The 13,066-nt window shown below is 36.9% G+C and overlaps 1 protein-coding gene across 7 annotated transcripts in view; it reads right to left on the bottom strand.

Moving 5' to 3' along the window:
* NTRK2 (neurotrophic receptor tyrosine kinase 2) overlaps positions 1–13,066 on the bottom strand; it is a 201,554-nt gene that overhangs the window by 164,784 nt on the left and 23,704 nt on the right. For all 7 annotated transcript variants that reach the window (XM_038170542.2, XM_038170543.2, XM_038170545.2 and 4 more), the window contains exons 4-5: positions 11,635–11,703; positions 7,885–8,039 (exon numbers count right to left, since the gene is read on the bottom strand). In XM_038170542.2, the coding sequence (XP_038026470.1) occupies positions 7,885–8,039; positions 11,635–11,703 (224 nt within the window). The remainder of the gene's footprint in view (positions 1–7,884; positions 8,040–11,634; positions 11,704–13,066) is intronic.

Genomic DNA, 13,066 nt, shown 5'->3' with positions numbered 1-13,066 from the left:
ATCAATACAGAAGAAAAATAAGGTTTTCTCATATAATTCTATTAAAATTCTGCTTTGTTTGAAAATACAGGAATGCCTACAAATTCTAAAGGTCTTTTCCTATGGCCTTTTATGGGTTTAAAAACAACACAAAAAGTTGTCTAGTAATTCCAGCTATAACGCTAGGAGCTGTTGGGTATGTGATTCACCTCCTGTGTTTCATTTAGCAGCTATCTGCAGCCAACAAGCTCCAAGCCAAATTTCAGCCATGGGGTAAGTGGGCATGTTTCCACCAAAGTCTGCAGAATCACAGGGCCAAAAATCAGCCTGACTACATCTTTAGAGCAATGTAAAAAGGACAGTCCAAAAGGTTATATGCAAAACATGAAGAAACATAAATCATTGTTTCAATTTCCTGTTGCATTACAACCCCAGAATCAAAATGTTCAATACATAGAAATAATTGCAGAAATCTCACGGAAGCCATTGCAAGATGACCCCAGCCATTTTCAGTGAATATACATATACATACATACATACATACATACATACATATATATATATATATATATAAGTAAGTCAAACAAAATACAGAAACAGAAGAAATTAGAAACACATACAAAACATTATTTCAGCAACCAGAGGGTAGAGAAGCCTGCATCTTTCTGCTTCACTGCTCTAACTATCAGGCACTACTCTGCATTTGTCCACTGTAATTTTGCTATTGTGCAGAACACAATTTGGAATTTCTATCAGATTAAAATGAAGAGTAAAGGTAATAATCTAAAAGGTAAGCTGAAAGAAGGAGAAGGAATCCTGGTTTATGATGCTTTTCACTATTTTATTTCCACAGTATGTCCACTGAGTGTCAATGTAAACTAAAGAAACTGTCCCAGACAAAAACCTCTTTAGCTCTTGAGAAGACTATACAACCACTAAATAAAGCACTGAACAGAGATAAGCTCTCCAAGAAGCACAGCAAATCTTGGTAGGTATTTTCCATATTGACTATGGTACTTTACATAGGTCTGACAGGGTTAAGCTAGAATAGTCTCAAATACTATACAGGTTGGTGGTGATACTATCCCTGAATTCGTAGGTTAGATTCTGCTGAATCCAGAGAAGTGTTACAAAATCCCCTCAAATAGCCACTAATTTATTTTTTCTTTTCTTTTTCTCTCTCTTTTTTTTTTTTTGTTAAGTAAAATCAAATAAAAAGAGGAACTCTTGTTGTGCCCTTTTGAAAGGAAAGGCATGAATTCCTACTGTTGAGAGAGACTGAGTCCAAACATAGAGGATCCTTGACATTGCCTTGAGAAGAGTCCTTCTGCTCTGAGTTTAGGACTTTCCCATGCTTTTAGCATTTCCTAATGAGCAGCTGGAAGGCATGTGCACACTGAACAAGCTCATTTCAGACTATCTCTCACTAGATGTGCTTGCTGCCTCAGTATACCTTCTAAAAAGTCCTGATTTCTTTCATACCACGACAGATCTGATACTCACGACTCCCACCTTGTCAGTCCATGGAGGAATGTCTTTCTGCAGGGAAGCAGAATGAGTGATGTGGCAGCTCACTGAGGCACCCAAATATGTTAAAATATTAAAAGGCATCTGCCTCCAATCATGACATGCCTGATTGTCACATTCAGCTGGAAACTTTTACAGAAAATAATTAAACAAGTACAGCCTCTACCGGAAGATGATGATTATTTAAAGTATGCTTTCCCAGAGCCAACACACCCTTATTTTGCCTTTATGCACTCCATCACTCTCTGGTTAACTGAAATTATAACTAGAAGCAAAATTCTGCAAGTAGAGCCTGTCTGTGCCACCACGAAGAACATAAAACTTGCTAACCCATCTTCACAATTACAGAAGCAAACACAACCTCCGCAGAATGTTCAGGGTGCACAGCTGTGCTGTCTGTACATTTCAGACAGTGCTTCAAATGCCATCATGAAAGCTAGGCAGGCAAAAAACCACCACCTGCTCTGTACCAGAACATGTTCACGTGGGTAAGAGACCCATCTTCTGCACTCAACCTGTACAGACGCTTTGAAGCTTGCTACTGAGCTTTCAGACCAGATGGAAGGCCTATGAGCTATGTGTCCAAGGTTTCTTTCCCTAGCTATTTCAGCTCTGGAGCTTCTGACCAGGCCCTTCCATGTCACTAGGCCTGGTGAGGGTTCTAGCAGAAAGGTACTCATTAAGAAAGGATTTTGCAGCACCCAAACTCTTTAATTGACCTTTAATTGACATTATTAATATCAAGTTTGACTGCAAGAATTTTCAGATTATATATTCCTGTAGAGGCTACTAATCTCATCACCACTTCCCTTGCTAACCATCTCCAGCTATGTTTTCTCTCGAAATTCCCTGAATGATTAAGGAAATTAAATTACATCTGGAAAAATTGTTCTCAACTGGTATTTAAGCTTCAGTTTATCCACATCAGCTTTCAAAAGAAAAACAAATACATTTAGCGTAGCTGGGTGAATACAGCAGCCACAAGTTTAATAGATGAACTGAGCTAAACAGCCTTTTTAATGCAAGTTAATCAGGTTTAAACTAGCTTATGTGAATCTTTAACAAACAGCTTCTTATTTGCTCGTGCAAGGAATGTGGTTTCAATTCCTGCAGGTTTATCTGGAGAATTCCATGTGTGTCTAGAAAATAATGCTAATGTGTCAAATATTGCAACATGATGAATGCATGACCCTGAAAGAGAAACATTTTCAGAGAATGACATAAATAAGTAAAATTATGGGTTTCGCTTTGACACCAAGTTTGCATATGGCTAAAGGGATGTCTTCATGAATTGTCTCAATTTTTTAAGTGAAAAAGTCTTTTCTATGGAATATGATTGTCAGTCTTCATCAGAATTTACATCACAAGCAAAGTAGGAATACCTACAGCCAATAGCCATATTGCCATTCTCCCTTGTTAGATCAGTACTCCACACTTAAGCAGATGTGCCAAGTCAGGCACAGAGAATAACTTGGCAAATGTGTACAATGCATTGAGTTCAGGATCAATACCTGAATGGTCAAGAAACATTTCTTTTCCTTAGGTATTGTTCTACCACTTTGTATTTCTAACCAGCTTTGTATTATAAGCTTACTTCATTCAAGTTCATGAATAAATTAAATCAGTATTACAAAATGAAATTCTGCTTCTTTTTTTGAAAAATGACATGTTCACATACACTGCCTATATTCAACTAACATCATTCAGAAGCCCTAATTTGCATAGCATATATCTAGATATCTGTATGAAAGTTAATGGTCGCTTCATGAACAGATCAAAGTCTGCATGCTTACAAGTAAGTTATGTACATGTCTTTGAAAATTAGATTCCTGTTGCCTTTTCAAATATCCATAAATTATTGCTTAGTTGCACTGAAAAGCTGGAATAAGGAAAATTATTTTAATTAAGTTAGGAAAATTCTAACTCAACTGCAACAGTGAAACCCTACTACTGTCAAAACACTTATTAAAAAAAAATGCAGTCCATGATCACAGATAAGAAATAAAAATCTTACAGAGAAAATAAGAACAGTTTGCCACCATACATCATGCATAACATCTACTTCTTGAGCCAAAATAAACAACACGGGCTGGAGAGTCCATGAATATTCTGAAAGGTAAACATGGAGAATGTTTAAGGCCTTTTTTAAACTCACTTCATTCTGCCTGCAATGTTCTCTTCCTGATACTCTTATCTGTGAATTCTGGCTGATAATGGAAAAAGATGTCAACACCGACTGGATTATGCCTTTGCTTGTGGTTTTAGACTGCATTGTACTGTGACTGCCTAAGAACTAATGCTTATTTTATTGACTCACAAATACTACAAATCTTCAAAGAATAAAAAAAGTAAATTCAAAGAATAAACCTGTCAATCCTTCAGTTTGCCTTTTTCCTCCCTTAGAATTTATAACTGCCTGCCTCCAATCTGATATTTCTTTTACTTATTTACCTCTAGGACAAAAATCTACCCCCAGAAAGAGGCTGAAATGAAGCCAGACCCACTCAAGTCCATTTATAATCATCCGAACAGTTGCCTGTAAAAACGTCATGGCTTTCCCAACAAAGCAAGAAACAGACAACACATTTCTGTATGTTGTAACTCTATATTACAACAATGACTTCTAAATTCTGTTAGTTACATACAAGAAGCAGCACTAAACTAAGATCAACACCCACCCCTTACAGTACCTCATGCACAAGGGAAGAGACAGAAAAAAATTTAGCAATCATAAAAGTACATCTTAGGTCAGATGAAATTTCTGCATATATAAACAAATAGCCAGTCTGCACATGTTTGCTATATGTACAACAAATTAGTACATGAGAATAATTTGCAACTTTGTTTGGTATACTTTATCTAGCATGTATGACCAATGACAGACAGAAAACATCTGCGGAGACAACATATGATAAATAAGCACACAATGCTGGTAGGATAAACAATACTGAAAGCCAGATCAAGCCCCACACCAGCATATATAAAACAATCTATCTGATTAGCTAAACTGGTCACATAAGACATAATAACATTACCAGACTTAGATACAGAGCAACAAAAAATTCATATGGGAATGCAAATACAGCTGTAGAAGCCATGCCTCTCCTGAAAACACAAGAAAAAAAAGACATCTCCAGTATCAGTGAATTCAATAATAATAGACAAATGATCGAATATTTATCAGCGAGAGCAACCAACACCTTAATAATCAGTCTCAAAGAACCAGTTTTTGCCTCCCTAGCATTCAGTGAGCTCCAGGTGATGTGCAAACTGATAGACTTTCGTGTGATTTTACCCTACACATAGAACATGTCTTGCTTCCACAGACTTAACACATCAGTGGCAATTGCAGCCATCACTTACAGAAGTAGTAACAAGACCCAACTATTTACTTATTTAGTTCGCATTCTAGGTTTTCTAACACAATTTACCAGGTGGAAACAACCCAACCCAAAACAAAACAAAAGGATGTCAGGGCAGCAATGCTGTCAATGTTACATGGTCAATCAGCAAACACAGCGAAAATGGAAGAACTAAACACTACCAAATCTTTACACCAAAAGCTTTACTAAAAACTACTGTGGTACAAATAGATAAAAATTTTTCATATAGTAATTAAGTCTGACTTTAAAACTGAAAAGTATCCAAATATTTTCATCATACGTAAACATATTTCAAATGAAGTTGAAAAAATAATGTTGTGAACATCACAACTGATGGACACTTTTAATACTGCAGCTGGAAATGATCTTCTAGTGAGTCAGCGTACCTGATTTTAAACCTCAAGAAAAGAAATCACAAATTTGATGGCATCTAAATTGCAACCAGCCTTTAATCAGCACATTAATGAACATTTCCACCATATAAACAATAAGTAAAGTACCACAGAACTTTGCTAATTTTCACATCAATTATCTACAGACCAGAGCCTTGTGATCAAGAAACCACAGTGGTCTCTTCCAACTTCCCAGCAAGAGGTTTATTAACAGCACACAGTAGCGAGATGTCCTATTACCAAGACATTTACCACATACTGTACCAGCCACTTAGTATAATATCATGAAGTAATTAATAACACCTGCACACACACACACACACACACACACACACACAAAAGAGTGTGTTTGCTTGGTTCCTAAACTAAAAAAAAAAAAACAACAGAGCGAAGGGATGAAACCCTTTTATTATTGGAGAAAATTAGGAAAAGTTTTATTAACAACATTCAAAATCTTCATGCCTAAAAAAATTCTCTTGACATCAGAGGAGCTAGAAGGGTCATGTAGTTCACAAGGAAAAAAAAAAAAAGAAAGAAAAAAAAGCAATGACTGAATGACTATAAACAATGTATGTCAAAAGCTGAATTCTTCATCTATTTCAGTTCTACTTACTAGCCTCTCAAACAGTACTAGAAATTAAATTAACTACAACAGTGTTTTGTTGTTGTTGTTGTTGTTTTTTAATTTTCTTGTGCTTTTAAATACAGAAAAAATATCTGCAGAGATACTGAAACCAACAGCCATGCAGTGGACCTTTCAGAATACAGGCCATGGTCATCAAGGCAGTTGTTGCTCCTCATCTGGGATTCTGTGCATGGGAAACAGCAGTGTTGTCACCTTTATTAAAAACCTATGTCCTGCATTTGTTCATATTGAAAAACAAAGGTAAATTAAGTTTAAAAAAAAATAAAAAATAAAACAAAACAAAACAAAATAAAATAAAATAAAGGAAAAATACAGGTGTATAAGATCTAGCGAAATTCACACACTGTAAAACAACATTAAGCCAATAGTGTGATTCATTTGCAGACCTCTGTGGATATCCATACAAATCTTGAGCTGTATGCAAAATTTGCTATATGCAAATTTCACATCTGAATGTCATATATTCTCACATTTCCTTCTTTTTCTCCTCCTCTGTTTGGAAGTACTACATTTCCTTCTCATGTCAGGTATTTTAGTCAAGATGTGCCCTCATGATGAGCACGTGTGCACACATATGTCTACACAGTATCAACAGGTCACTCCCAAATCTATTATGACTGCAGATGGTCAAGAACCAGGAGCAAGAAATAATGTCTCATAGGCCTAATCCTGGGTATTTAGCACCAAAGTTTTCAAAGAAAAATCCTATCTGCCTGGCAGCTTCTAGCCAGCCAATGATGTTATGAAAGACTATGCTGGGGTTCCTATTTCATATCAATTGATTTCAATCCACCAGGAGACCTTTCTATATCCAGCAGATTAATCTACCTTCTACTCCATCCAACTGAGGCTGTGGCTTGGTTCTATTTAGCTGGAGTTGGTATCATCTCCCATTTCAGGTAAAGCAGACTGTGCAGCACACGAGACCCCCTGAACAAGTTGCATGTTTATTTTTAATCCCATCAGACACTATCATGATTTTTGTCCTGAATAAGCCAAGACACCTGGCCCTATCAGGATGCAGGACACAAGATTAATGGAATGGTATATGGCCATGATACACATTACCACCATTGAAGGCAGCATGTGTTAAGGTCTGCAGCGTGTCTCTGCGATGGCTGTTCCTTGCTGGCAGCTTCTATCAGAGGGTGCTGCACCCTCCAAATACACAATCAAGAAAAGGATGCTCAATGGATAGTGGAAAGCAAAAACTTCAGATTTCAGCAAGTTCCGTATCATGTCAGAAACACCCAGACTCTGTCCCTCACCCACAGTAGAAAAGGTATCTCTTCATATGGTGGGTGAAACCACTTTCCAGTTGTCCCATATACAGGAAGCAAAGCACAGGGATGGCCTGTCCCACTATCTCAAAATCCACATAAGCTAACTGAAAACAATATGTTGCAAAATATTACAGACCTAAGTTTGCAATGACTCTTTTGCGTAAGTTATACGAGTGAACTGAGTAGACTTTTATCTCTGTAGCAGAGCTATTCCCTAATTTGTTGCTGTCAGCACTCAGTTTTTCTGAATTTTCCTCCACTGTCTAGTACAGGAGTTTGTGATTTTGAAGAAACGTAAAGATTTCATTAACCTCAAATAGCTTAAAAAATCAAGGAAGAATTTTGTGCCTGTTCAGTTTGAAAGCATTACTATTTAGTTTAACAAAGGCACACACTTTTTATATAATTCTTGTCTGTTATCTGTAATTCATGTTCTGTTTTTCTGCACTTGAATAACAGTACATTTTTAAAGGATCAAGGGGAAAAAAACGGTACGTGAAGCTTCCAGAGATATTCCATATGGGATGAAAGACAGTCACCGACTGGTTAATAACTCCCCTAAAGCCTTTTCCTTTAGTAGTGCTGTCATCATTCTGAATATTATTTTGTAAAAGAAGTTTGTTTTTCCTGTCTTACAATAATTTAGCAGAAAATTTATGTTAAAAGAATATTACCGCAGTTTGGGACCTTCATATCCATCAAGGCTGTCCTCTTGTTGTTGTCGTCTAAACAATATAAATCCTGAGTTTCTGTGTAAAACTTGGTCTCTTGAAATTTCTTGATCCACATAATTTCACAGGAACACTTGAATGGATTGTCCACCAATATCCTACAGAAAAAAAAAAAATAATAATAATAATATATATTTATATACATATTTAGAAAGCAGAATGTATCATGCATGCAGAAAAACTGAGGGGCAAGACAACTCAAAGCTCTCGTCTGGGTCAAAGTAGAAATTGAACTATTTAGTTAAGAAAAGTAAGGACCAAAGACCTCACTGCAATGATAGCTTCAAGCAGGCAACAGTTTCCTTGCAGAGAATGAAGCCCTACTTGCACCGAGAATCCAGACTGCCATAGATCTGAGAGATCACACAGGGGGTTCAATTACTATCTCCAATCCACTGGTGAAAATCAGAAGCAAATGGTGAATTAGACTTTCCATCAAAAGTTCCATTTTATTTGATAACACTTAAGCAGAGACCAGAATTTCTTTGACTTAGAGGTCTTTTTCAACCAAAGTGATTCTACGGTTGGCACTCTGCTCAGCTACCTCAGAAAGACCTAGTCAGACAGGGTTTAATGCTCTTAGGTGAAGTAGGTAAATTCCTTAGAGACTCAGTCATGTATTAGAGGCAAACTTTAAAGAACTCTAATCATAACAAAGGCATTTACCTAACCTTAAAGGTACATCCATTACACCACCAGAAAAACCCACAGTAAAAACCCTAAGAAATGTTATGATGAAACACTAACTGAAAAATGTCCCTGAAACAGAAATGTTTAGAATAATGTAGGTATAAAGTATGCTGTATGGCAATTAAACCACTGGTTATCAAACTTGCTAAATTCTACACAACAATGTAATGCAATACAGCCAAACTGAAATATGAACAGAAACATCCCAATAACTACAGAAGTGACCTGGTATGATTTTTTCTCCTACATGCACATATCACAGATGACAGTCACAGTGATCTCACAGATGAGATCCAATAAAGTCTCTGTGAGTGACTGAGGTATCTCATTACAAGGAGCACAATTGTTCTTAACAGAATTTCACAGGTATTTTTGATGTACAGAAGTGACCTCAAGTTGTTCACTGTATCTGTGCTTGGACAGGAGGGTATCCCCTGAGGATGTGAAGTGTGCAAATCATGAAAAGCTCAGGTTCTCAGAGCTGTAACCTGTTGCCCCAAAAGCCATCTGTAGTTCTTTGAGGATAAAAAGCTGCAGGGATCATCCTTGCAAGACTTTTAAGAGCAATTTGTATTCACAGCACTACTGTGTGGATAAGGGTTGCTTGCACAACACAAGAGTATGAATATTAGGATCCCTTGAGCCAAAACCTACCATATACATTTTCCAAACAAGATTTACTTCTCATCTTCTGTTTCATCATTTAACTTTTCTTTAAAAGAAAAATTTCCCTTAACCAGTGGCTGAGCAGTCCTTTTCTTCCACTGTTTTATTTTGTACTAAACCCATCAGAGGAGCTAGGCATATCATAGACAGCATGCTGGATAGAAGTATGATGGCCCTCTACACATGCTTGTGTGAAAGAAAGAATCTGACCTAGTAGAGGGAAATTACATGTCTTTATCTTGTTTACTGTAATTTTACAGCTGCAGCTACAGCTTGTTCTAAAAGAAGAAGCCTTTCAAAGCAGCATCTCCTTCTCTACAGTATCTGGTGAATATCTCCTACTTCACCCTAGCCTGAACTTTTCATCCATTTATGTTTTGATTTACAAGTGTGCTAACAACAGGATATTTGTTTTTCAGATTTAGAGGCAGCTCCTCAGTGGCTATTTATAGCATCATTCCTTCTCAGATTCCCTTTCCAACGCTCTTAACCCTCCTCATTCTGACTTTCCACCGGTGTATTATCTATTTATCAATAGAATAGTTCAACTGATAATAGTCTTGCCACTGCTTTTCCAACTTTCATGCTCTAATTTTTCCCCCAATTTTCTTTCCCTTACATTTCTTGCATCATCTCACTTAACAGTTATGAACAAAGCAACACTGACTTTGTTCTCCTTCAAAATATCTACAAGCTCTCACTATACTGGCAACCTAAAAGAAACCATTCAGCTGAGATGGAGAGGTTCAAGCATGGTTTGATCTGTGCTTTGGAATAAACTTGACAGTGGCAGCAGACTAAGTCCAAGGAAGCACCCTGGACTGGGATCAGAGTATGCCTTCAAAATTGTAGTCACTTCCTTTTTTGCATACTTCCTAAGCTACAGTGTACCCACCCTTACAGTTCCACACACCAGGGGGGCAAAGATGACCCCTTTTCTTCACTAGCTTATTAAAACCATTAGGAAAAACCTAATCAATGCACACTGAGCACTAGTCTAAGTCTTTCATCCCTTTTCTTTGAGGTCGTGACAACTGAAAAACATACAAGTTACAGACAAATACACACTAACAGTGGCTTCTGGCAGAGACTAGATAAGGGACTTCAGCAGCAACAGGCCTATGCAGGGCATACAGCATTGGGAGTGCTCTGCAACTACCTAGTCTTTCCATCAGTGTACTCAGCAACAGCCAAGTTACGAAAGAAAATTCGAGCCAGCAATGTTCTCTGGGCTGTAAAGAAAGCGATTATACCAATTTAATTATCAACAAAACATACCTAAGGGGCATAACCTCTGTTTGATCCACTAGGATTTACTTCATTTCTTACAGGCTGAAATCCACCAGAAGAGGTTCAGAATTCCTAGGCCGGTGCTGCAATTCTTGGACTGGCATTCAGGCAAATTCTTGACCCTGCTTTGAGCTCCAGGAGAGCAGCCTCTCTCTGTCCTACAGCCCCAACCCTGCCCAAGCTTCTGAATGCTCTCTGCAGTACCATGTATTAGCAAAGATTGCACAAGATGACTTTTTTTTTTTTTTTTTCAAAGAAACACAAATCCAGGCCTTTTAAATTTTCTGAGAAATCACTGTGAAGAACCATTAATCAAACCATTACACAAAAGACAGTTTCTGCCTTCCTTACAATCTGTGTCAATACCCCCAGTTGCAAAGTCATTTGCAGACTTTAACTTTTCTGCAATCCCCAAATTTAAAAAAAGAGACAAACACAAAAATACCTGCCATATCGGCATTACATCCTTTTCTCTCATTTTTTTATCCTTTAAGTACAAAATTATGGAATGTACACCTTTACAGAATATCTGCTTGAAAAAGCAGAGAATAAAAATATAATTTTGAAACTATCAAAAACTATGTTTGTCAATGCTTCATTAGCAAATGAATTTAGAAGGTACAATGTAACTCAAAGTAAAAGTAAAAATATTCTTCAATAGTCTACCGAAATGATAGCAGCTGTAGGGCCAATACAATAGAAGAGTTTAAGACAGAGACTTCATTTGGAGATTTGGAGATAGTAGTGTTTTTACTAGCTTAAATATTTAATACAAACACCAGTCATTTTGTGTGAAGCAATTTCATAATATAAGTATTTTAAAGATGACAGGAAGAGGTTACTTCAACCTGCAAATTTGTTTCAAAACATACACCTGACCTGGAATGAATCTCTCTGTATTTAGGTCTCTGGCATTACTGCTTTCTTTGGGAACTAAACTTCATTCCTAATCATTGATGGACGTCTACCTTCAACGGAGCAAACTTCAAAGCCTTATTCTTTCATTCTAGCCACAAATAAGCTTTATTTTAAGAAACGGTGACTTACAGATCAGACAAACCCAGATGGCGAAAAGGCTTCTTGGACAAACTTGAGAGCTTGTTTCTGGATAAATTGCTACAGGAAAAGAGAAAGATTGCATTAATTGGGACTGCTTCTTCTTAAACTGGAATTTGTGTTGCTTTAAATGACCAAGAGCTCAAACCAGCTCTAAAAACCCCTCACTTCTTTGAGTACAGTTGGAAAGAAATGGTGCTAGGTCTCTATGGTTTGATTGGTTTCAAGCACTTGAATTTAGTCTGTATCTGAAGTCAATACATTCAAACTCAAAGTCAGCAGGGGTCAATATTTCACTTTTAGCATTTCTGTTCATTGCAGAAAAGCAGCAGATTTAATTGTGTTTGAAAAGTATTTTGTCGAGTCCAGGTGTTAATTACATGCTCAATTTATTCATAAGTGAAATGGGTGTATCCCTTTCTTTGATGCTGCACCATACTCTGTACTCACATAAGCCCTTCTCACATGCTAGCACACATCCACATCTGAGCCTTTTAGTTATTCTTTTCAAATTGCATGTACAATATGCACCCACATGGAAGATCAAAAGGAAAACTGTAAAATGCCTATATTGGGCTTTTTTTATGTCAATTAAGCACTTACGGTTTCCAGTGGTAATTAAGTGAAAGGTCCTCTCCCATTACGCAAAGAAATGTTCATCTGAATCAGAAATACTCCTCCCCTCCCAGGCTTACAAAATTGCTTTCTCCACCCCAACCCAAAATAATGTTGTTTTTCTATAGTCTTATCAGTCCATCAATTAAAGACAGTAAGAGCAGTAAGCTGTAAAACTGCCAGCACTGCAGTGTAAATCAGTGTTCTGAGCCAAAATACCACATGAGTTTTATGTGGTATTATAAAGGCGCCATAGGGGCTCCATAGCTATAGTTGTGTTACATTTAAAACCAAAGATTAGACCTTTTTTTTTTTTTTTTTTTTTTTTTTCTTTTTTTTTTTCCCTAACACGGTGTTTACTTCCCAAACTTTCAGTCCTCAATTTCTGAGTACAAGATTTTTTGAGAAATTACAAGGACACAAGAATGTTTGTAGAATGTTCAACAAACATTCAGAAGAGAATTTTTGTGAGATTTTATTTACGATACTTCTTTGTTGATTCCTTCTAGAAAACAACAGCCTGAAGTTTACAAATTGTGTGGTTCTAATGTTGGACAACAAAATAGATGAGCTATTATTTCTTTGTCATGCGAATTTACCTGTCCTATGGCAGATGCAGGTAGACCCTTATCAAGTATATCAAAATTAACATACAATTTGCACATATTACAGAAGTCATGTTTAAGTAAAAAATGTCACTGTGATCTTTTCCCTAATAAGCAGAAACATTAAGTTTTGAGGCTGGAAGAAAAAAGTTAAATCTTCATGTGGCCTTGGGCTTCCTCTCTAGCACTGAGGCAACATGAAC

The sequence above is a fragment of the Anas platyrhynchos genome, chromosome Z, assembly GCF_047663525.1.
Source record: "Anas platyrhynchos isolate ZD024472 breed Pekin duck chromosome Z, IASCAAS_PekinDuck_T2T, whole genome shotgun sequence".
In the NCBI taxonomy this organism is placed as follows: domain Eukaryota; kingdom Metazoa; phylum Chordata; class Aves; order Anseriformes; family Anatidae; genus Anas; species Anas platyrhynchos.
Note: the sequence above shows the minus strand (reverse complement) of the source record. Positions and strands in the feature narration are given on the sequence as shown.